This window comes from Anastrepha obliqua, chromosome 1 (genome assembly GCF_027943255.1).
Source record: "Anastrepha obliqua isolate idAnaObli1 chromosome 1, idAnaObli1_1.0, whole genome shotgun sequence".
Classification (NCBI taxonomy): domain Eukaryota; kingdom Metazoa; phylum Arthropoda; class Insecta; order Diptera; family Tephritidae; genus Anastrepha; species Anastrepha obliqua.
The window spans coordinates 91642436-91667094 of record NC_072892.1 but is presented as its reverse complement, the minus strand read 5'-3'; the positions used below and the strand labels follow the sequence as shown (position 1 = coordinate 91667094).

At 36.9% G+C, this 24659-nt stretch overlaps 1 protein-coding gene across 1 annotated transcript; it reads left to right on the top strand.

Annotated features, from left to right (window-relative positions):
* Positions 1-1123: 1123 nt before the first annotated feature.
* Positions 1124-19824, top strand: LOC129235334 (probable 2-oxoglutarate dehydrogenase E1 component DHKTD1 homolog, mitochondrial). The gene is made up of 13 exons (XM_054869112.1): positions 1124-1333; positions 10123-10246; positions 10394-10580; positions 10765-11008; positions 11164-11325; positions 11488-11561; positions 14064-14557; positions 14627-14894; positions 14951-15368; positions 15442-15765; positions 19193-19381; positions 19488-19573; positions 19649-19824. The coding sequence occupies exons 1-13, from the start codon at positions 1207-1209 to the stop codon at positions 19748-19750; spliced, it is 2799 nt and encodes a 932-aa protein (XP_054725087.1). The 5' UTR covers positions 1124-1206; the 3' UTR covers positions 19751-19824.
* The last annotated feature ends 4835 nt before the right edge of the window (positions 19825-24659 follow it).

Genomic DNA, 24659 nt, shown 5'->3' with positions numbered 1-24659 from the left:
CACATTTTTTTAGCCCGGTCTAATTAAAAGTAATGCTTATAATTTTGTAAAATATACATTTTTTGAAAATAGTTCAGTAATTCACTCAGTTTTATTTAGCTTTACCAAATCTCTCTGCCCATTAAAAGAAAATAAAATACCAAGTTTTAGAAATTTGTATGCGTGACAAATTGTCCTTAAAATGTTTGTGTTTTTTTTTAAATAAGTGTGTTATGGTTATGTACAATTTAATTTATGAATTTTTTGTTAAGAGAATGAGTTTTTGCTATATTTGAGCTTATGTAACAAGAAAAGGTACTCTTTTTGTAAAAATGTCGTTATAGGTTCTTCAGTATTTTCTAATATTTTTTGCTTATTTTTACTATGAATACACTTCTTGATGCCCTATGTTCCACTAAGGATTGAGGACCGAAAGAAACGATTACACATCTATGGTTTTAATTCGCATTCAGTAAGTTCAAACGCTTTTTAAAATGTGTAAAAAGTTTTCCATCTTAAGAAGAGTTGAGAGAAGAAGAATCAATATTCTTGCATAACCTTAAAAGGAACAAAAAATTAAATTTGCACTTTCAAAATATCAAATTTTATAAGAATCAACAAATTTTCATTAATACTTATATCTTCTCAGAGTGACCTTTTTTAACCTTCTTTTGTTTAATACTACAGTTTTTTTAACTTACAGTTTCGGTAGCTTTGAATTAAAAAAAAGAAACAAACACAAACATTTTGGGTATAAAAAAGCACTAAATTTATTGCGAAGACCAAATGGTTGACAACACAGTACAACTCGGCAAACATGACGTCAACCACTCTCTGATGGGCGCAATCTTGTTTCTATCATTCTTGGAGTTAAGGGATATAAAAAAGTAGGTTCGCCAAATCACTTGCGTAGGGCAGTTGCCGCTTTAGTATTTTTATTTCTTTAATTTTTAAGAGAATCACCAAAAATGATCTCAACATGGCCCTCTTTGAAAACTCTCTTCGTGGCACTATCTTTCATGTACTCTCCATTATTTTTAATATTGTGTGTGTGAGCGAGTGTGGCCATCGCCGCTGCAGGAATTTCTTTATTTTGCTAACAAACTAATATTTCATATCAGTATTCTATAGAACGGGCCGGTGATCACTCACTATATGAATTTGTATCTCGTTTTAATAAAATAAAATACTAACACAATAAATTTGTTTATTAATAACATAGTGAAAATGTTGCGCCAAATTACTGCCACTCGTTATGCACAACTATCATTCGTGCAACAGGTCCAGCGACGCGGATATCAAAGTGAAAAGGGCGTCTATGGCTACAGGCCGCTGCCAAAGCGCATCTATCAAGGTAAATGAAAGAAAACCTTTGGTAAAAAATAAACTGCTGGTGGAAGAAACATACACCATAAGAAAGTTATATGAAAAAGGAAATTATTTAAACCTAAATAATCAACTTTTTGCAAGTAATCAGCTCGTTATAACTTTTAAAGAGATAAAATCTCTTCGCCTATGATAAGCTGACTCTTGCTAATCTAACCAGATGGCATTATAAATATCACTTATGTATGTCTTTGGCATTTTTATTTTGTTCACGGGCATAATCAAGAAATATATCCATACATATGTATATAAATTTGTGCATCGTTTGTTGTTATAGCAACCAAGCCCCACACATTACCGCACAACTACCTTACGGCTTTGCACTTATTTTCTTATCAAACCCGAATATTTTTTATTATTATTTATGTGAGATTGATAAGAAGTACGTACAATCTATTTCTATTCTCTCTCTATCGTCTTTGACGTAGAGTGGATGATAGAACAGTCAAGCAAACACCCAACGCACGCACAATTTAACTGGGTTATTGAAATTTTATACACGAAATGTGGGGGGGGTCGACAAGTGATATCACACCCTAGCTCTCCGTTCTACGTTGCCGGAACAACCGAATATATATCAGACCAAATCCTGTCACTTCGGCGGCATTTCCCGAATATTTACAGGGGATGTTTATGTTGTTAGAACAGCAAAACAACAACAACACCTTACATATGTTAATCATTATTAAATTTGTCCAATGACCACGCCCATAATATGTTAGTTAACCATTTCCACATCGCGAAAAATTTAATGTTTTCAAAGATAATCGAAAAATGCTGCAAATTTGGCATAAGTGATAACCTTAATGAAATATTTATGATAAGAAATAAAAGTAGTTGAAAATCAGCGCGCCACTGTGCGCTCTAAAGTAAATAAGTAAATCGCAAATGACCTCATCTAATCACTAGACCCACCCCGTCAAAACAGCATGTTTTCGGAGCCTACCGTTAGATGAGATTGAGGATGATTACCAATGACTTCACTGCGCCTAACAGTGCTCAGTAAACTCCTACAACAACGACAATATGTAGCTAACAACCCAGTTAATAAAGATTTAAATCATTCGTATCATTATTTTCAAAAATGGGATTTTTTGATTTTAAATATAAGTAAGGTCTATAATAAGCAAGATCTCTGGCATGCTGGGTTCATTATGGGCTATTCAGCACTTTAACTCAATGAAAATTCCGTTGCTTTTAGCTAAACCATTTCTGTTTCCAACCTTATTGAATTGGTGTGAATTGTATGCCAGTGGTCTAGAACTCGAAAATTTAGTGTGTTTTCATGATTTTTTTTACAACCAAAAAATTAAAAACGGTATTAAAATTTTTTAGGTGTTTTATTTAACTTCTTTTACATACAAAAATAAAAAAACATTTTTATTTTATTTTAATAATTTTAAAAATGGCGCTGAAGTTAACCCTCCCGAAAAATTGGACCTGTACGGTGTTGTCCATTTTGGCTCTTCTATTTATCTGAAACACAAACACCAAAAAAATTGTTAATCAGTATGACTGTAGCTATGTCCCCTACTAAAAAACAAAAATATTGACAAAATGGCGCGGCTTTGAATTAGACACTCTAAAAATCGCGTTTTTTTCAGTTTTTTAATAAAAACAAAAACGAAATAATTGAAATATTAATATGATTCTAGTACGGACGATAGCCATTGATGTTGTGAACAACATATTAAAATTTCAGAAAATTCGGACCAGGCCGAAAAAAGTCGTTTCGAGATAAATGAGTTTAAAGTTTGAGACACAGGAGCGCGCGGCCCGCTCTCTACTTAGTTAATGGGCTGTAGAAGCTATAATATTGGGAATTTGTGCATTCCTTCGAAATATCGAAAAAACAAAAAATGGCTATTTTGAAATTTCTAGACCACCCTTAAATTAAACTTAATGTGTTCTAACCAAGCCATTGCCAGATATGTGTATCGTGTAAAATGTCGTGGCCACATATCAGTGTTTGCCTTAAAAATATTTTCTGTAAATTTCAATGATTTAATGAAAGTAAAATGCCTAATACTGCTTCACAAGGTGATTAACTCCATTGAGCTCAAATACCTTTTCCAACGAGTTCCAATCACTAGGTCGGCTCGATCACTTAACCGCTTATTATGAAATGCAGTTGCCTTGTATCTGAACGTCAGTTCTTCTTTTTTGCTGTTCGTCTTTGGAATGCTCTGCCGCAAAAGATCACAGCCATCCGAAGTACATTATGCTTTAAAAATTAACTGCTACATTATATTGCCCACTAAGCTGCTAGTATGCACATACACATGCATGTGCATAAAGTACAAATGTATGTTCTTCTACACATGTTCTTCTAATGCTCTTCTCCTCCTACTTCCACATTTTACAGCCTACTATTTCCCTTTGTCAAATCTTTTTCCCTAATCCACCTCTATTTTTAATGTAATTTGTAAGATTTGTGTGTGTTTGATTAACAAAAATCCTGTTATCCAAAAGATTGAAAGTTTTCGATATAAAATCATTAGAGCGTTAATGAATGAAGGAAGAGCTTTCAGTAGATAAATCGAATGCGACAGAAACATTTTTAATCACAGATTAATGCAATAACTTATATCAATCAGTACAAAATATATTTTATATAAAATACTAAGGTTGCTGCGATTTCTAAAAAAAGTAAATTCAAATTCGTTATGATGAAATTCAATATACATACATACTCACATTGTATTTTTTTATTAGAACTTGTTCATTTATATCGGGAAAATATTTTAATGTACTTTTGAATAAACGATATTTCTTGTTTTTCCGCCTAGTGCGTACATGCATACGCATAAATCAGAAGATTTTCTAATGTATGAACTGGCCACATGAGTAGCACGAATTATACGAATCTAACCTTCTCACTTGCAGCGATTGTCTTTGTGTTTCGCCGATAGCCATTCGTCCCCTTTCTGTGTTAACCTCGTAACTTCATTTTTTTCGAAATTGAGATGTTTAGTGAAAAACACTCCTTAGCACTCCTGTTACGTTAAACAAAACATACAATGTTCATAATGATTATATCATTTTTCTCAGAGCGTTTCGATTTTTCCCGTATCTACATGTTCGAATTAAAAAACCTCTTTTCTACTATAAGTATCGTATCAAATAAGTTATAACTTTTCATAGAAGTTAAGTAATTCTAAACATTTTTATCGATTTACTGAAAATTATGATTTTGTAGATACGAGGTTAACACAGAAAGGGGACGCATTGCAGAAGCGAGGCGCACCGGAAACTGCATACGTTTGAGTTCAAAAGCCGTTGCTGTTTAATTATTTGAGTACAGAGTCAAAAGCACATTTCCCCTTTATTTCCCATTCAAAACTGTAGTTTCTATGGCATTATTCAAAATTTTTTTCAGAAAAAGTCTTGTACGGTTGCAAGGTCGAGGTGGGTTGATGTTTGGGGGGAGAATGATAGACACGCAAATTTTCAGTACTAAAGCGTGCAATGCACAAATGGCCAATCGAGTGGATTTAAGAAATAAGAATAATTGAGATACCAAATAGTGCTAATTATTTTTCTAATCACAAATATTTGCAATGCTATACTAAAATTCGGTTAGTTAAAAAAAACGTACGGAAAAAAGCGCCTATTAGGTGACATAAAACTGTAGGTCCCACTATTTGTGAAACAACATCAAGACGCACACCAGAAATTGTAGGAGGACCTCGTTAATGGTTATGATAGTAAAATCAAGAAAAGATACAACGATCCCTTCATCACTTTTTGACAAAGTACTACCACCTAAAATAAATTTTGAAATCTTATAAAACCAGCACATCAATTTGGATTTCGTGAAAAACACGAAACTAATGAAAAGGTTAATCGCATTACACTATATTTTATATAATTTAGGGAAAAATAAATCCATTATTTTCTCGGCACATGGCTGTAGTGATCGATATCTCGTAAAGTATCGATTAAATAATTTAGAGTTTATGCTTGTTGTCAAGATTACACATATTTTGATATATATAAGTATATATAACTGGTGTATTTATACGTACACAGTTTTAGGATAAATTGATTTAGAAGAAGAACCTTGAAAACGCAAAATAATTTTTGAATCATCAAAATTTACTATGTCGCCTTCAAATAGTATTCTTTATTTACCGTAAAACCATTTGGACGTGGAGTGCACAACACCATGATAATCAAAGAAAACCAGTAGCATGACTTTCACTTTTGACCGGTTCTGACGTGGTTTTCTGGGTTTTCGGCTCATGTGGATAGCGCCATTCAGCCGCCTGTTGACTGTTTTGCATGTCAAACACATATACCCACGTCTCATCACTTATTATAATGCGCTGGATAAACGTTGGGTCCGGATTCTCTTGCTCAAGCATGTCTTCAGTCATCTTCTTCCGATAAATTTTTTGAAAGAAATTGAGCTCTCTTGGAATGAGTCGAGCAGACCTGCGTCTCATGCCCAATCAATGGTGCAAAATGTTGCGCATTGATTCGTGAGACACGCTAAGGTCACAAACTACCTCTCTCAAACTTAAATGATGTTTTTCCAGCACCATTTCCTTGACTTTGCCGACGTTTTCATACGTTGAAGAGGTTAATGGGCGACCAGATCGGGGCAAATCATCCACGATTTCTCGGCCCTCTGCAAAAGCCTTATACCACTCGTATACCCGTTTTTTGATAAACAACACTCGCCATAGGCTTTCTGTAACATTTTCAACGATTCGGCACACTAGATCCCGTTCAAAACACACAATTTAAGACAAATCCTTCGTTCGATATTTTTATCCACAGTGAAAATCGCAGAGCACACCTGCAGTTGGCTGATATAATTAAATGGAAAAAAGAAGCTAATTGACAGATCGCGCTCAAACTCTGCGATACTAAAGTGGTCAGTTATACCAACATTCCGGCAAAACAAATTTAGACATATGTGTAACGCGCCCTTTTTAAATGAACAATTCCCGATATTTTTTTAACAGAATGTAATATTGTATATCTAGCATAAAGCCTAATTAAGATTTATTTCGGGCTAGTACTCGAAATAATATGAATGTATATATATTTAAATGGTTGAAGTAGCATTGTAAGAGATTTCCACTTCCCTAGGTTACATTAACTATTTTGAAGCAAAACTATCCCTCTCGTATCAATAGTCCTGTAGAAGACTCTCATTGATCTACTTCTTGCAGGACTATCTTTCTATGGATTTTTCTTAAATAACGAATAACAAAAGCACTGAAGTAGAACTCCACATCAAACTATCTTATTGTTGTTAATTTCAGTGCTTTGTCAGTTAAATAAAGCACTAAAACCCACAACGACCAGCGCGTGTGGTATGGAATTTTAGTTTAAGACTTATTTTGTTAGGAGAATAATTCCCATACTTGAATGCCGAAATTTTATTTTCCGAAAATAAGTCAGTAAAATCCAGCGAGGTATGCATTTGTTAGACACAAAGGAAAATGTTAATCTAAAGGCTTTAATGCACACACATACATACATGTGTACGCTCACACTTGTTATCCTTAACATTCGCTTTTGCATACCCGCACACGCGGCCGTATGCTACCATGGCATTGACATAACTCAGTGTCAAATTAGCTCAGTCAAGAAGTTATTGTCTACATTTTTACAGGTTAATCAAACATCGAGAAGTCCGTATATCCAGCCTGATGGTATGCATGAGGGCTCAAAACAAACAAACTCGCGGACTTGCACTTGGTTGATCCGAAACAAATGAACCAACCTACAATCTATAGAAGGATAAACATATTTATCTATTGTTGTCCATACAACCAGTGAGACGCATAATCAATTCAGCTATCTATTCATTAAAATGTATATTCGTCACCATGCATATGTACACATCCATTTGAACAAAGCCAACACACAGCAGAGTGTCTTTTGTATTTTGTAATCTTTCATGGAGTACGCAAAAATGAATGCTTACACATACCTACATACAAATACATACATGGGTGCTTTCGTATGTAAGTCAGGGCGCATCCAAGCTGTCATTGGCAATTCATCATTCTTGGTTTTTGAATTACAGACATTTCAGCTACATGCATATCTACCACGAAATATCATTACTTCCTCGGTGAATAGGGTGTATGAATGGGGCTCTATGTAATTTATATGAAGAATTCAATTGTACACAACCAAAAAGGCGTTTATGATAAGCTCGGCAACTGGGAGGTTCCTTATTGCAGACAAGTTTATGAAAATTTTAGACCAAGCTGAGGTGTCTCACTTTTTTATCTTCTAGATTGACGCTATAACCTTCTTACTTAGCTCTAAAACCTTTTGCCGATTTTAAACGAAATTTTTTCATTGGTAATGGTTTTCATGTAGTAAATCGTAACGCACTACAAAGTTCTCGGATTTTTCCGAAAATTTTATAAAGCAAGGAGACGCGGCACTGAAGGTAAGAATACAAACTGGAGTGGATTCACCAAAATTCGCCTTCTCACATATCGTAGCTTGCACCCATTTAAATGTGACGTGTTACCCAGAGGAACACAAAATTATTAGCTGCTTAAACCGTAATCAAAGGAATCTTTTCTGGACACTGCCAGTTGAATTGCGTGAACTTCTATTGCGCATATTTCTACAAACATTAGTTAAAGGCGATGTTTCTCAAGCGATCCCTGGTAAAAACGAATTTTCGCTAAAAAAAATTGACCTTTTTATTGTTTTAAGATTAATAACACCGTGCTACAGGAATTTTATACTTTTAAGATGGCTAGTAGACATTGCAGATCTGGTCGCGTATAACTCAAAACCATATTTCAAAATTTCATAGTCCTTATTTATTGATTATAAAAAACGATTTTTCGATATTGCTGCATTAAAGTATTTAGAGCTTCGCTCTTTTTTGACCTCAGACGGTTTTATAAAAAGGTGTGTCAATAGCATCCAATGGGTTTTGTGATCTCATTTTTTAATTTCATTTTCTAACGTTGTTATCTGGCTACCTCATATTTTTCATCAATCTTTAAAGAACTTCGAGCAGAACACTTTAAGTATATTTCGAATTGGATTAATATTGAAGTTCCTTCATTAAGGTGATTTATTTAAGTCATCGCATGAATCTTTTTACTCTTAGCTTTATTTATTATATTTAGATATTAATTTAGGCTGTAAAATTGGTATGTAAGTCATAGACTTGATAACATGAATTGAACTGAATTGAATTACTTAACGATTAACCGTCTCATAATCACGTTTTCAAGTTTGCAAGAGCCATCGTAATCGAAGGCATTGAATTTTCTGCTTGGATATTTAGGCACATTTTCGTATGGTTTTAGTCAGTATGGCCCTGAAACCAACAACTTTTTTCCAATAGCTACGCACCATGTCTCATCGCACTACATCTCTCTTCTAACTGGCAGGGATTCCATGATTCTCTTAGCGGTAGCACAAAATACGACGAAAGAAGTGATGAATTTGCTCACGTAGGTCTTTGTGCTTTAGTAAAGCGCAGTAAAAATTAGTAGTTCGCCTATCTCGGTTTTCGACTTCCATTCCCTTGATCATTTTAGGGGTAGTCAGAGGCCCGAAAAAATTATGATTATCAATAATTCTTTGTGCTAATCAATTGATTTATTTCACAAAAATAAAAACATATCATGAATACATCATCTGTCAACTTGACTTTAGCAAAATTAAAAAAAAAAAAAATAATAATTGTAAAAGTTATCGCTGTTTGTGTGGAGCCCGTTTCTCCAGAAATCCCTTGCGTGTTTCATCACAAGTCCTTGTACATAGATTCATCTAAAATCAATCGAACAAGAGAAATTAGTTTTATTAGTAGATAATCTTGTGCCTGATCGAAACTTTTTTTAAAAATTACCAATGTAGCGGCCTCTGGAAATATTTTTCAGATTTTCGAGAAAAAAACCGACAATTAATTGTTAAAAAAAAAATCGAAATTTTTGAAAAAAATCCTTCGATCATGTTGGAGTTTTTTTTTTTTTCAAAAGCAGTATAAATTTTATTGAAACCTACCAAGCGGTTTTTAAGTTACAGTGATCACCTGTTCAAAAAACATAGTTTTGAGAAAAACGCATTTAAAGTTTTGCTATCTGCTCCGGAACGCCCGAGCGCGCTTTGTTAATTGTTGAATAAGTCGAAAAGTATTTGTCGGATTTACTTCAAATTTTCACACAATATTTTTAAGATATTGTACTTTAAGAAAATGCAAAAATTTTAAAATTCTGAATACCCATAACCCCATAAACCAATACTGAATCCACTGAATTGCACTCGTAATCCAATTAAAAGCATGTCAAAGTTTGGTTGTCACATATAGGTCAAACAATACCGCGCGAGCACTCAAAAATTGAGAAACGAATTTATTAAATTTGAGCTCTAATTTCGCGGGCATATCTATTTCTTAGTGAGTAGCAAAAATAGTTAAATTGTGTATGGTGTATTGGTATTTTGTAGCACGTATTTTGTACATATGTACGTACATACATACGTAAATTTATGAATCAAAGCTTATATCAACTTTTGCATTTGATATTGTTTTGAGTGTATCAGTTTCAATTAGATGGAAACAAACTTAAAATTCATCTCTGCTCAATAGCCTAATAGCTCAATGTGTTATCTTCGCTTAGGTCACTAACAGTTGTCAACCCTAAAATGATAAATCTCTTTCACCATTTCTCACTTGTGTGCATGCAAAATCCTTTAATTCAATCAACTTACTATATATGTACATACTATTTTTCCATTTTTTCTTTTTTATGTGCGCAGTGGCCCCTGAAGTGCTGCAGTCGAGAAATGCCCAAGGCAATGTTTATCGCTGGGTGGAGGCCTATCGCAAGCATGGACACAAATTGGCAGCCGTCAATCCCATCAGCATCAGAGACCAGCAAAGGTTGATTTTATGAATAAAAATTTTACGTTAAAATAAACTTAGCGCACGCTCACATGCAGACCTCTTATAATCTGTCAAAATTCCGCTGCAATGAACTAAGCTTGGCCAATTCAGTATTATTATTATTTTTTTTTTTTTTGGTCAAAGCATCACCATCGACGAGTTGAATCCACAATTTTATGGCCTAGCGCCGGATCAGTCAGTGCAACCGCAGGGCTTAATAAGTGCACCACAACAGTCTGTGGGTAGTCCAACAACGGTATCAGGATTGGCATCATTGCTGAAGGAAATTTACTGTAGTACAGCGGTTAGCGCTGAGTTTCAGTACCTAGAGGTATGTAATATATACATATGTATGTATGTATGTGCACGCACCCTACACGCCGCAAAGAAAAATTCGTATTACTGTTTATTTGCAATCTCTTCTCCACCCTTTTGGCATATACTATATTTGTCGCGCGTTGCTAATTTCTCTTACTAACTTCTTGCCGCGCTTTTTGTGCACATTCCTGCCACAGAGCCTCGAGGAACGCGAATGGCTAGCGAGCCGCTTTGAACAACTAGTAGTTGGACATCAGCAGCAGCAGGCAGATTTTACCATCAGCAGCGATGCCCGCCGGCAGATAGCCGAACTGCTAATCAAGTCACAAACGTGGGATAATTTCATGGCGATAAGATTTGCAAGCGTTAAACGTTATGGTGGTGAGGGTGCCGAAAGCATTTTAGTTTTCTACTGGCAATTATTACGCAGCGCTGTACAAGGTAGGACCACTCGCAAGCTTTATTTAAAGTTTTTAAACTATGCGCCGTAGTTGCATATAGTCGACCCAGCTAGCCAGCAGATTTTAATTGGCACATTTAAGATTCTCTATTCTCATTTATTACTCAACTTTCTTGTGTCGTATTTCTACATACAGCTGACATTGGGGATATTGTGGTGGCAATGCCACATCGCGGACGCCTGGCGCTGCAAACGACGATGCTGAATATGCGCCCAGCGAAAATTTTCCATAAACTCAGTGGCGAGTCGGAGTTCCCGGATGATGCAGAAGCAATGTCTGATACACTAAGCCACTTCCGTAAGTTAACCAATAAAGGAATTGTAGTGAAAGGTCGTGGAGGGGCCAGCAACTGATAATTGAATGTTGCAAAGTTGCAAGTAGCTTTTGCGCGAATAATTAAATTGGGGAACTCTTTTTCTTTGACTTTTTCATACACTTCTTTATTACTTATGCGTCTAGATTCATCTGAGGACTTGGAGGTAGAAGGCAAGAAGGTACACATAAGCTTAATAAGAAATCCATCACATTTAGAGGTAAGAAATGGAATGCGATTTAAATGTAAATTTAGTATGTAAGCATATACCACTCATTTACTTTAGTAGGGTCTTAATACAAAAATTGTTTAGATAAATAAGAAGAAATTACCTGGAGCTTTTTGTTGTTGAAAGAGCATAAGCATTTCTCATACATCTTTGGGGAAGGCTACTAAAGTTACAGTCCTATTTTTTCAAACTTTTTTTATTTTGAAGATTGAACATTGTCATTTATGAATAAAAAATAATATCCTTCAAATGACTGCCACGACTGGCTTTACAGTAGGCCATTCGATCTACCCAATTTTAAGCACATTTTCGATTGTTTGGGCTCCAATTTCATGAATGGCAACTTCAATTTCGTGTTTTAAAGCATCAACCGTCTCTGGATGGTTCGCATAGCATTTGTCCTTAACGGCTCCCCACAAAAAATAGTCCAACGGGCTTAAATCACAGCTCCGAGGCGGCCAATTGATATCGGAATTTCGGCTGATTATTCGGTTCTCAAAAACGGTAGCCAAAAGTTCGAGTGTAACTTTGGCAGTGTGACAAGTTGCACCGTTCTGTTGAAACCAAATGTCGTCCATGTCATCCTCTTCAATTTTTGGAAACAACTCGTTGAGCATGTCACGGTAACGCTCGCCATTTACTGTAACCGCGGCTCCTCGCTCATTTTCGAAAAAAAATGGCCCGATGATGCCACCAGACTAAAAACCGCACCAAACAGTGACTCGTTGTGGATGCATTTGCTTCTCTAAAGTAACGTGTGGATTTTCTGAGCCCCAAATCCGATAATTTTGCTTATTGTAGCCACCGATGTGAAAATGAGCTTCATCAGAAAATAAGATGAGGACTCACCACTTTGGAAATAGGTTTTCAATACTTCCCAATTTTGTTCAAGCGTATAGCGTCCCATTTCGTAAATGTCAAACCTTTAAGTAAATTATGAACACATTTGACATGTCATTTGTGTCACCATAGGTGGTTCAAAAAGCAAACGCTATATGGCCCAGTATCTCCTAAAATGAAAATATATAAGTATTTACTTATATATATATATATATATATATATAATTGGCGCCTACACCCTTTTTGGGTGTTTGAGGAGGGTGAGGAGCCTTTTCTTGGCAGAAATACACTCGGAGGTTTGCCATTGCCTGCCGAGGGGCGACCGCTATTAGAAAAGTGTTTTTTCTTAATTTTGTGTTTCATCGAGATTCGAACCGACGTTCTCTCTGTGAATTTCGAATGGTAGTCACGCACCAATCCATTCGGCTACGGCGGCCGAACTTTACTTACTTTAAAATATATAAATGAAATGTGACATCACACAAAAGTTTATCATTTTGCTTGATGCAGACATTGACTTCTTTTAATGCATTTTCCATTACACCACGTAATATTTCTGGTTGCAGGCACCGTATTTTGTCTCAAATATTCTGCGTGAGCTGTCTTATACATACCATATATACAACCTTTGTTGGGTTTTGGCCCAGCTCCTTCTCCAATTTCCCCGGAAACAGAAGACTCAACAGTTTTATGCCGTCTCCCAACGGCAGTTGATATTTTTATGAGGAACTTTTGCAAAGCAGCAATAAACTCGGAGGTTTGCCATTGCCCGCTGAGGGGTGAGCGCTATCAGAAAAAACTAGTTCATCATTTGGTGTTTCGTAACAACAGTGAATTTCGAACCCGGGCTCTACCGAACGGTGGTCGCGCACGAAACCGTTCGACTACGGAGGCCGTCTAATAATCTCTGGTAATATTAACATATGTACATATAATACATTGTGCCTTTTAAATATTTCCATAAAAAATGGTTGTGGCTGTTAAATCGAGTGAAATTGGCCACCTCATTCAATAAAATGGGAAATCCAATTTGTTTGTAACAAAACGTTTGCCAAAAATTTCACGCAGCCGGTCCATAGTTGACCTAGCAGTGTGCGCTGTCGCTTCATCTTTTTGAAACCCCAAAAAAATATTGAATAAACGTTGTGAAATCTTGTCGTTCTCAAAAGAAATATGGGCCGATAACTTTTTCGACTATAATACTGCGCCAAACCGAGCATCGAAGTGGATGTAACCAATTCTAATTTGTTTCCCTTGGATTTTCAGAGCCCCATAACCTTGGAGACTGTGAGAGCTGATCTTAATTTAAAATATTGGCGATGGTCTCAATTGGTCGTTCACAAAAATACAAAAAATGGATTATTTTATACCCGTTTTGGGTACTGTATATATCCGTTATAAATTTCCAAGCACTCAGTTATAACCTGCAAAAAGAGAAAAACAATTATTTTGAAAAATAAAAAAGCTCCTTTTATTTAACATTGGTTGGTCTTATTGGTTCACTCGTAGCTTATAAATACTAACGCATCAATGGTTTTGGTTTTGCACCAAGTTTTCAAATTTGGTGCTTCGTTCAATTGCGATAGAAACATGAAAAATTCATAATGAATAATTACACTATATTATATAAGTATAAACCTTCTCTTTCGTCAGGCAGGCAACCCAGTATCCATGGGAAAAACTCGTTCAAAACAACAAGCTGCTGGTGATGGCGCCTTTAGTGGTGACCCCACAAAACCATTTGCAACCAAAGTACTAAATGTCATCATTCATGGAGATGCTGCTTTTCCTGGTCAAGGTATCAATCAGGAATGCCTTAACATGGCCTATGTGCCACACTTTGAGGTGGGTGGCAGTGTACATTTGATTGTTAATAATCAAATAGGTTTTACGACACCCGGCGAACGTGGTCGCTCTACTGCCTATGCAAGCGATCTGGCCAAGACAATACAGGCTCCCGTTTTCCACGTTAACGGCGATCATCCCGAAATGGTAGCTTTAGTTACACAACTGGCAATGCAATATCAGCATGAGTTCCGAAAAGATATTTTTATTGATATGAACTGTTTTCGACGTTGGGGACATAATGAAATGGACGATCCAACCTTTACAAATCCGAGTATTTACCAAATCATACACAATCGCAAGTCGGTTTGTTGAGTGTTTGGACTTAAGGTAATAAAATTATTATACAAAGTATTATTTTATTTCCATAGATCTGTGCCGGATATGTATGTGGAAAAGTTGGAAAACGAGAGTGTGCTAACCACTGAAGAAGCAAAAGCTATACGCCAAGCTTTCTGGGATCATTTAGATACTGAACTGACCTTAGCTGAAAGCTATAAACCCAAAACAAATTATTTTAGAAAACAGTGGACTCATTTAACAAGTGCAACTAATAAACATACTGTTTGGGACACTGGCCTTGATTACCAACTGCTGAACTATATCGGGCATCAGAGTGTTTATCATCCGGAAGATTTCGTAAGACTCACATTGCGAAAACTTATTTTCTTCTTATAGGTTTGATGCTTTTTCAGAATGTGCATCCGCATTTGTTGAAGACACATATCGAGAGTCGTCGAAAAAGACTAGATGCTGGTGAAAAGATCGATTGGTCCACTGCGGAAGCATTGGCCATCGGCAGCCTCATGTATCAGGGTCACCATGTACGAATTAGCGGTGAAGATGTGGGACGTGGCACTTTCTCCCATCGTCATGTAATGTTGGTCGATCAGAAAACTAATGAAATGTACATCCCACTGAATAGTATGAAAGGCGGTCACGGCGGCAAACTAGAAATAGCTCATAGCATACTTTCCGAGGAGGCAGTACTGGGCTATGAGTACGGTATGGCTATAGACGATCCACACAAATTGGTTATTTGGGAGGCTCAATTTGGTGACTTTGCGAATGGCGCACAAATCATGATCGACAACTTTATTATAACAGGTGAAAGTAAGTATGCCTTAAAAATTAATTTGTGCGTACGCTTGTGTTTCTATTTACTTAAATATATATTAATATGCAGCCAAGTGGATGGATTCAAATGGTTTGGTAATTTTACTACCACATGGCTATGATGGTGCCGCATCCGAGCATAGTTCCTGCCGCATTGAACGGTTTTTGCAGCTATGCGATTCCAAAGAAACTGCCCCCGATGGCGATAACGTGAACGTTAACATTGTTAATCCCACTACATCGGCCCAATACTTTCACGTATTACGCCGCCAGTTGTTGCGTAATTTCCGCAAGCCACTCGTTGTGGCCGCACCGAAAATAATGTTACGTCATCCGGATTCAACATCCACGCATGTCGACTTCCAGCCGGGCACACACTTCCGAAATGTGTTAGGTAAGTAACACGTTGCTAATAGAAGCGAAGGGACGCGTTGCAAGATTCCAAGAGCTACTAGTAGAAATTTAGTTGATTTGAAACGAGGCTAAGGATGGTTTAATGCACAGCATTGGATGTACATATATAAGTATGTGTTTAGTCTCAACATAGCTATAGAAAATAGAGATCTTTAGCCGGCACTCCGTGAAATCTTCTTTCGACCATACATATCTTTTAATCATAAATATTTAAATATTGTTGCCTTTTTGGTATAGAAGGTGTCGCTTTCTAACTCTTTACTGAATGTAGGGTCGATGGAGAGTTAAAAGGTTTCACAAAAATATTGTACACTCCGGAATATGTAACTAGAGATATTTCCAAACGCAAACAGTGTACGATAACGGACAAAAGTATAACTTAAATTTGTTTCTAACGCTATTCAACCTGTCCTCATCATTATCTTCAATAATGAATTGTTATACGTCGTATGCTCCGCAGTCGGTAGAGCATTTGATATTTATGTTTACGCTGAAAACGGACAAACAAAAAATGTAATCAACCCCCTAGCTTTTCAATAAAAAGCCAATTTCTACTCCATTACCTTGCACTTCACAAGGCTACCGAAATGGAAGACAAGGTTGAATTTATTATTGGGCCATGATGCACAGCAACCTCTGATTTGGTCTAGTGTGCTTGAACATTAAATTTAGTACTCAATATTCGATTTCTTTTTTCAGCCCCAATCGAAAGTTGCTGCTAGCCTTTTGCTTTATTTTGCTTATTTTTTACGTTAATTCCCAGTCAGAGGAACATACGAGGTAATGAGATAGCGAATGAGCTAGGACGAAAAGGTTCGACACTAAACTTAGCAGAGGCGGTGGCAGTATCCACCCCACTGAACTCATTAAAAGCATCCATTGCTTCACACTATCATGTTTTAGCCGAAAGAAGATGGAAGCAAATAACTACATGTATTACAACAAAAAACACATGGCGTCATACAAAATCCAAAGAACGAATCACCTGTTAGGATGTTCTCGACCAAACGTCTCACGCATCACTGCAACCCTTGCAGGTCATTGGAAAGTAGGGGAGCATGCAGCCAGACTCAACCTCCCCTTCAATCCCATCTGCAGAAGCTGTCAAGCGGAAGGGGCGAAGGCAAGTCCTTTCCACTATTTATGTGAATGTCTAGGGCACGACTCCGCTCCTTCGGTAAGCCTTTCCTACAGCAAATTAAGGAGATCTCAGACATCGAGATAAAGGATTTGCTGTTACACTTAGACCTCACCAAATGGATCTGACATGGAAACAAAAAAAAAACAAAGAAAAGACATCATCACACGAGACAGTGGTAGTAAAACGGTGCTGGTCACTAATTAGGATTATTTCAGTGGAAATATTCAACCACTTCAACAACAACAACAACGTTAATTCTACACTTTTAATAGCATCTTGACGCATCGAGATTTCCAAAATCTCAGTAGTCGGTAGTCTCGGAAATAGTTGATTTGGAGTTACTTTTGGATGTTGATGCCAATTGGCTAACTTTTCTGGTTCCTTTACTGTTTATAGAGTTTGTTTCGATCATTTCGTTGTGCAGGTGTTTACTGGTTTATTTTAACAGTATAACTTCTTAACGAAATTTCATTACAGATTGTATATGTTATTATATACACCTGTGTTCGAATTACGAATTACCAAGTTTTACCTTTTTTATATTTAATTTTTGTTTCTGTCTTTATAAAATTATAGTGAATTTTACAACGAAAACCATATAACTTAAATGTTCCAAACTTTGAACGAAATTCGCAGAAGTTTAGCAAATGTTTACTCTGAATTTTTAGAAAAATCCTAGGCTTGCGGTTTTAAAGCCCTTTCAGTATTATCATAAATAGTTTTAAGTTTAAGGGCTCCAGATTCTCGTTGATTTTTGAAAATTTTTTTCGCTGAGGTGTTGAACATTTACTCCATATAAAAGAATTCCGAACATGTGGAAGAAAATTTTCAACATCATATGCAAAAAACATTTCAAAACTCAACGAGATTTTTAAGCGACTTCAAACATACTTTACACTTTATTATACTAAAATGGAATGAACTATTAAACTGCATATATGATTTCCAAAAAGTCTATGTTTTTCCTTATTCACTCCTCTCGAAAGCATAGGGGCCCGACAATACTCAGTCTTGCGCTGGATTTGTTAATCTGTTTTGATTTCTGACAGGGTAGGTGATTAGCTTGCCGCTACCAGACCTAAGTAGTGGGAATGCGCACCTACCGTTGCTTAGAAACAACGCCTTCTTACTGCTTGGAGCGCCATCTGTGTCTCACATTTTTCTGGCAGAAGAATCGCACAGATGGTTGAAGACTTCACTAAATTTAGTGTGTCTCCGCTATTACCGCAGACTATCGAGCCGGAGTAAGGATGGAAAGGATACATTTTTGGGGTTGAGGAATGGAATTGGAGAATTTTTGTTTTTTTAGAAACAGGAAAAGTAGAATTTGTAAAAATGAGAGGACCGTGCTCTACGTGTGAACGAACACACAACCTCTGGGATGGCAGGCTAGTGCACTTCACTAGACTACCGAGGCCGCATCGGTCTAATTAAAAAGCTGAAAATTGTGACGAACATTTTTTGAAATTTGTTAAACTTCTAGGAATTTTGTACAAAGTTTGAACTTTTGAGTTATATGGTTTTTGTAAAATGCACTACTATATATGTATATACAAAATATTTGTGGCGTGTGTTTGATGTTGTTCCACAAATGGAGCGAATAACAGTTTCAAGCAGACTCCGAACGGCAGATATTTTTATGAGGAGCTTTTTCATGGCAGAAACACACTCGAAGGTTTGCATTGCCTGCCGAGGGGCGACCGCCGATAGTAAAAAATGTTCTATAATTTTGCGTTTCGAACCTATGCTCTTCCGGATGGTAAAATGCACTATATTTTTATGAAAACAAAAAAATGTCGATAGAAAAAATTTGTTAAAACTTGGTCATTATTTGCGGTACTATTATTTTGAGCACAGGCGTGTGTATTTATATACTATCTAATATTAAAATAATGGAAAGGTAAAAAAAATCATTCTAGTAGATAACTTCGTTAAGAAAACATATCATTCAATTCATCCTAGTTGTTGTTGTTGTAACATCATAAAATAGGCCACATCATCTTAGGGAATACTGCTCAATTTTATATCGGACTCTGAGCGAAATCACTGTCGAAGTATTTCTATTGCTTTTAAAAATATCTATGTATATATGTATAGTACGTGCGTTCTTAAAGTCTGTATGAGTCAGTATTAGCAATGAGACATTAACCTTTTGTTTCATGTTCGTACTCGAAGCTCTGTGGAAAAGCATACTCTTATTCTTTTCATGAGGCAATATGGTATATTTCTTGTAAGTAAATTTGCTTATGTCATTAACAAATTTTAGGTGATGACACTATTAATGCCGACCAAGTGCGCAAAGTCATATTATGTTCGGGCAAACACTTCTTTGTGTTAGATGAAGCGCGCAAAAGCAAAGGCATCACCGATACTGCGCTAATACGACTCGAGTCATTATGCCCATTTCCAGCCTACGAACTACAACAAGAATTGGCCAAATACAAGCAGACTAAGAGTAAGTGAATTTCAATCAAGAAACCTTTGTAGCCACTACAATGCTTAACTATGCTTTGTCTTTCTGCACAATACTCGTACACCTACATACATATATGCACAAACAGGCTTTGTGTGGAGTCAGGAGGAGCATCGCAATATGGGCGCTTGGAGTTTTGTTCGACCACGCTTTGAATGCTTAATTGGCGAGCAGGTAGCTATTGTAGAGTGTAATGTAATTCCAACCACATTTACATATGTTAACCCTGCATTCTTCACATTTCTCCAGCTAAATTATGTTGGGCGTTGTGAAGCCGCCACCACAGCAACCGGCATTGGGAAAGTGCACAAACGTGAGGTGGAAGAGTTAGTGGCTAACTCTTTCATGTAGTGAATATGTGTAACACTGCCGGGACTTTCGATTGTGCTTTCGAGTTTTGCATTTAAAATATATTTAATATTATATTATAGATTTTATTACACGATTTTTAACCATCCTTTTAAATACGTAAAAAGATTTTGATATTGTTTTAACACAATGAGTGCCACCTAGTACTTACTGGGGTGTCATGTCGCACGAAAGCGAACGGAAGGTATTATTTCATACTTCATACGACTCTATCCTATGCCTTTGAGCGACAATCCATGAATTTTTTATACATTTAGAGTAGGTTGATATTTATTTTATTAACAGATTAACGGTAAGTAAAGTAATTTGAGCAGCATTTTTGTTCCAATTTCCGTAGCGCTTTAATGATTTGTACGACTCTAGTCCCATTATACAGGCCCGTAACAAACAAACACATGAGACCCAGAGTAAACCTGTTTGATCGTCAGTGAACTATTTTGTCAAATCCGCTTGGCAGTCAGGCAGTTAATAATATGTATTGTTATCATTTAGAATATACTTAGACTGCTATCTATTGCGCTAACCCATTATTAAAACCATTCAAACTTAAAGTTATGTATATATTTAGGAAAAGCGCTTTGGAGAGTGTCATGTATCAAATATTGGTTGTTAAGTATAGTTTCACTCCAGGATGAGTAAAAGTATGACTTAAAATGCCTTTCCAATTACGTAGCGTATATGTCGCGGATTCCTGCACACGAAATCTAACCAAGATGGTACGAGTAATATTGTTGCAACAGCAGAAAACACAAGCAGGAGGGTTTTTTTGGGAGTGCTTCTGAGGTGACATTTCGGACTTAAATCCGGGTCGTTCTGGCAACATAAAACTCACTGTAGGTGCAACAACCAAGATGACATCTTAACTTGCAGTATTCCGTCCAGTAATCAGTAAATGTCCTGACCCACTACCGATTAAGTTCTAGAAGTCGTTCAGAGATTCGTTGAGGCGAAGTCGTTACTGGGAAAGTATGATCAAAACAGGTTTAGACAGCTCATAACAGACAACGCATTCTCACAGGCCATTCAAGATTCACAGATCATCAAGATTGGAATATGGTCCACCAACTCCTCACGTTTCTGCGAACAATTATTGGAGACTCCAACATACCTTCTTCTTGAATGTGACGCTGTAGCGGGGTTAAGGTTAAGATACTGGGTTTGGATGATGTATTGTGATGAATAGAGGCCACAAAAGGTGGAAGTGCAAATCTCAAATTGTATTCATTCATTCATTGAGGAGGAGTTAAGCATCTGTTGGAATGTCTTTTCTTTAAATTGTATCTGCAGCAAACACGCATTGTTGAGCCTCGCGTTTTGCGAGACTGTCGGGCCCTTCGTTTCCATCCTTCATGCTCCGAAGCCAACTACTTTATCGCTATAAACTAGAAGCTTCCGTTCACTCATTTCTCCTAGTTAAATAGACTTTATTATCTCAGGCGAGGGAGACAATGGCCTTGCATTTAGAACTTTTTGAAGATAGGTGTACGTTTTTAAGGTTGCTCCACAAATAGGAAGCCTATAACTTTCGTCCACTTCCGAATGAGTGATATTTTTTTATGAGAAGTGTGTTCTTGGCAAAAATGCGTCCAACGGTCTACAAATGCTTGCCGAGGGATTTCCGTTATTAGAAAAACGTGTTTCCTTCATCTGATAGCATCTTCGAACCTAGCACCAAGCGGATAGTAATCACGAATAAAACAAACGACTACAAAGGATTCATTCACTAAATCCATTGAATTTAATTTCAACAACCAACGCTCATAGTGGGACGGGACTGCACTTGGGAGCACACTCCCATATCTTCGTTCTGCCATTCTATTATACGCGGGCGGTTCAATAAGCTTCCGTGCTTGATGACAGAGAGCATTCCTGAGTGAAGTTGGTGCTAGCATCGTGTGCTGCCATCTATCAAACGACGGCAAAGCAAATTTCAGACTGATTAATAGGTTAGTTTGGATTTGGCAGCTATTCGAGATGACGTGTTTCGTGATTTACGCTAAGATGGAAAAAGAGGCTACTCGTTCGGTAATTCGCTTTTTGTCTTTAGATGGGAAAAAATGCTGTCTATGAGGACGCTTCGCCATCTGTGATCACAGTAGATATTGGTTCAACGAATTTAAACGTGGGCTAACATCCGTTTTTGATGAGGAGCGACCAGGGCGCCCGAAGTAAAGGAAAAACCCATCACTGGACAATATCACAGCGAGCTATTGAACCGCTTTCACAAAAAATTTAAGGAGACATTTGGCGAAAAAGAAGGTGCTGTTCCACCACGATAACGTACCAGCACATTCACCGGGAGTTGTCGCCGCCAAACTGCATGAATTACGTTATGAATTGCTGCCATATCGCTCGTATTTACCCGACTTGGCTCCCTGTGACATTTTGCTGTTCCCTAACATGGAGAAATGGCTCGCGGGAAAAAAATTTAGGTCAAACGAGGAAATCATCGCCGAGACAGAGACGTATTTTGGAAAGTTCGACAAATCCTATTTTTTCAGGGGTTAAAAAAATGCCCGGAGCGTTGGGAGAAGGGTGGCCTTATAAAAGGGACTATGTTGAAAAATATTTTTTTTTTTTTTAAATGGAGCCTTCATTTCTAACACGGGTACTTATTGAACCCCCCACGTAGCACTGGTACTACTACTTACGATCCAGTAATTGCCTACTGTCTGTCTAATAGAAGCGTGACTGGCAAAATGGCATGGCTCCGGCTCTGGGGTCACTTTCTGTGGGCGAAGCACATGGAAAGGTTGGGCATCTCAGACAGTGTACTCTGCCCAGCTTGTGAAGAGGAGGATGAGACGGCGGACCACTTCCTGTGTGTCTACCCCGCCTTCAGGTTTGAGGTCTTTGGCACTGATGTGTTAAGAAGCGACCATCTTGGCTCCTTGGCACCACAAGATCTACTCAGATTTCTTCGGAGATCGGGTAGATTTAAAGAAAATTAAAATGGGAATCTAAGTGTAGTACAATGGATTTAATTAATGTCTGAGTGCTGCACTTTCTAGTTGTCCCGACCAAAAAAACAAAAAAAAAAAACAGGCAAAATTCAAATTAAAGTTGCATTATAAAAAATGTAAATACTACTAAATAGGCATATGCTTTTCACAATACGCGTTGTGCAATTTATTAGTTTTGTGAGAAATTTATAAAGCGTACATACAGTCTGTGTCAGAAGAGGAGAACCGGTTTTTTCTTGTAACTTCAAGATAAATTTCGTTCTGCTTTTTGCGGCATAATAGTCCCACTCAAGGGCTAAGACGCCAGTGCTAACTCAGATTAGTGTCGTTCGAAACTCTCCCGTAAACGCAGCCAAACAAAAATGAGTGAGAAGTACGCGAAGCGTTTTGAGGCAGTATTTTTATGCACGCGTTCGAAAGGGCCGAAATTATCTTACGCCCGCAGCTGCAAAAAGTGATTAAAAAATCAAAAAAGTTTGTTGTGATGTGGAATCAGCGGTATAAGGTGTACAAAAATATTGATGACTTTTCCGAGCGCGGCTTGAAGCGAGTAACGACAAAAAAGCAGAATAAAGTGATCGTCCAACTTTTTAAGCGGGATCCTTCTTTGTGACTACGCCAAGCACACACAATTCTTACTAAAAAGGGAATAGGAGGAGGCGAACATACTATCCTACCGTCCCACATCATCAAAACCAATGCTCTCAGAAAAATACATTGAGAAACAACAAAACAAGAAAGTCCAAGTATTGGACTGACCTTCACAGTCCCCAGACGCCAACCCCATTGAAAAAATGTGGAAAACGCATCTTGCCGGAAGACCAGTCCATGATTTAAAGCAACGCGTTAGTCAAGTTTGCAAAATCTAGTCCTGTTTGTCGACGAGCTACGCAGTAAAAAGCTGGTTCAAAGCATAAAGAAGATACCAGGCTATACTCCACCACGATGAAGACTACACGGTTTATTGACTAATTGCGACTCGTAGTTTTGTACATACTTTCATGCAAAAAAAATTTTAAATATATAATATATTTTTTATACTTCATGAATAATCGCGGTTCCTTTTTTCTGACACAGACTGTATATTGTTTTTGCAAAATGAGTTTCGCATATGAAAAAATATTTGAGGCAATGTTCCTATGTACATAAATACCCTACAGATCCAAAAGTTTCGCGCATCAGCAGCAAAATATTTGAAAAAGTCGAAAATTGGTGCGGTAAATCAAAATTAAAATCGTTAACGACTTCCCCGCACGAGGCCCAAGAAAATACCATATCATTGGTTGTGACAAGGCCGAACTTTCGTTGTGTGTAGCTGAAGCAGTTTTAAGAAAAAGTAGGGTTAATGCATCCAAAGACACGACTCGAGGACGTTTGTGTGCAGAAAACTTCAAATTCCGGAGCACATTGAAAAACAAAGCGGCTATTATGCATTCTACTTCGCAATACTTTGCTTGAGGAAAAAAATTAAAAGAAAACCAGTTTTTTTTGTCTTAAAATATTTATTAGAAATACGAAAAAATTTACAAATTATGTCATTAAAATTATTTAAGTAATACGCAGCATAAAACTTTGACATTCACTGACAGTGCCCAAGCGATAAAAAAACAAGGAGGCTTATTGAAAAAGAAAACTTAATAAAAATATACCATTGTTCTGGGATTAGAGCTAAAAAGTCATGTTGGTTTAGTTATTATAGTGCATATGTATGTGTATACGTTAAGTTGCATGAAATTTTAATTCGTGCTAAAAGTGTTTTTATATTATTACTGTTATTCAATTAAATATTTTAATTATACTTGGCGAAATTAAAAAAATTGTCCTCATTAAAAATTCAATTGAGATAAGTTAATCCAGCACATCCAATTATCGGTTGAACTACAAAACAAACATACAAATGCAATATTTCTAAAAAACTACATAACCAA

Coding starts and splice junctions, on each gene's coding strand:
- LOC129235334 (XM_054869112.1), top strand. CDS start 1,207: ATGTTGCGCCAAATTACTGCCACTCGTTATGCACAACTATCATTCGTG. Junction 10,247..10,393: donor AGCATCAGAGACCAGCAAAG/GTTGATTTTATG, acceptor TTTTGGTCAAAG/CATCACCATCGACGAGTTGA. Junction 19,574..19,648: donor AATGCTTAATTGGCGAGCAG/GTAGCTATTGTA, acceptor ACATTTCTCCAG/CTAAATTATGTTGGGCGTTG.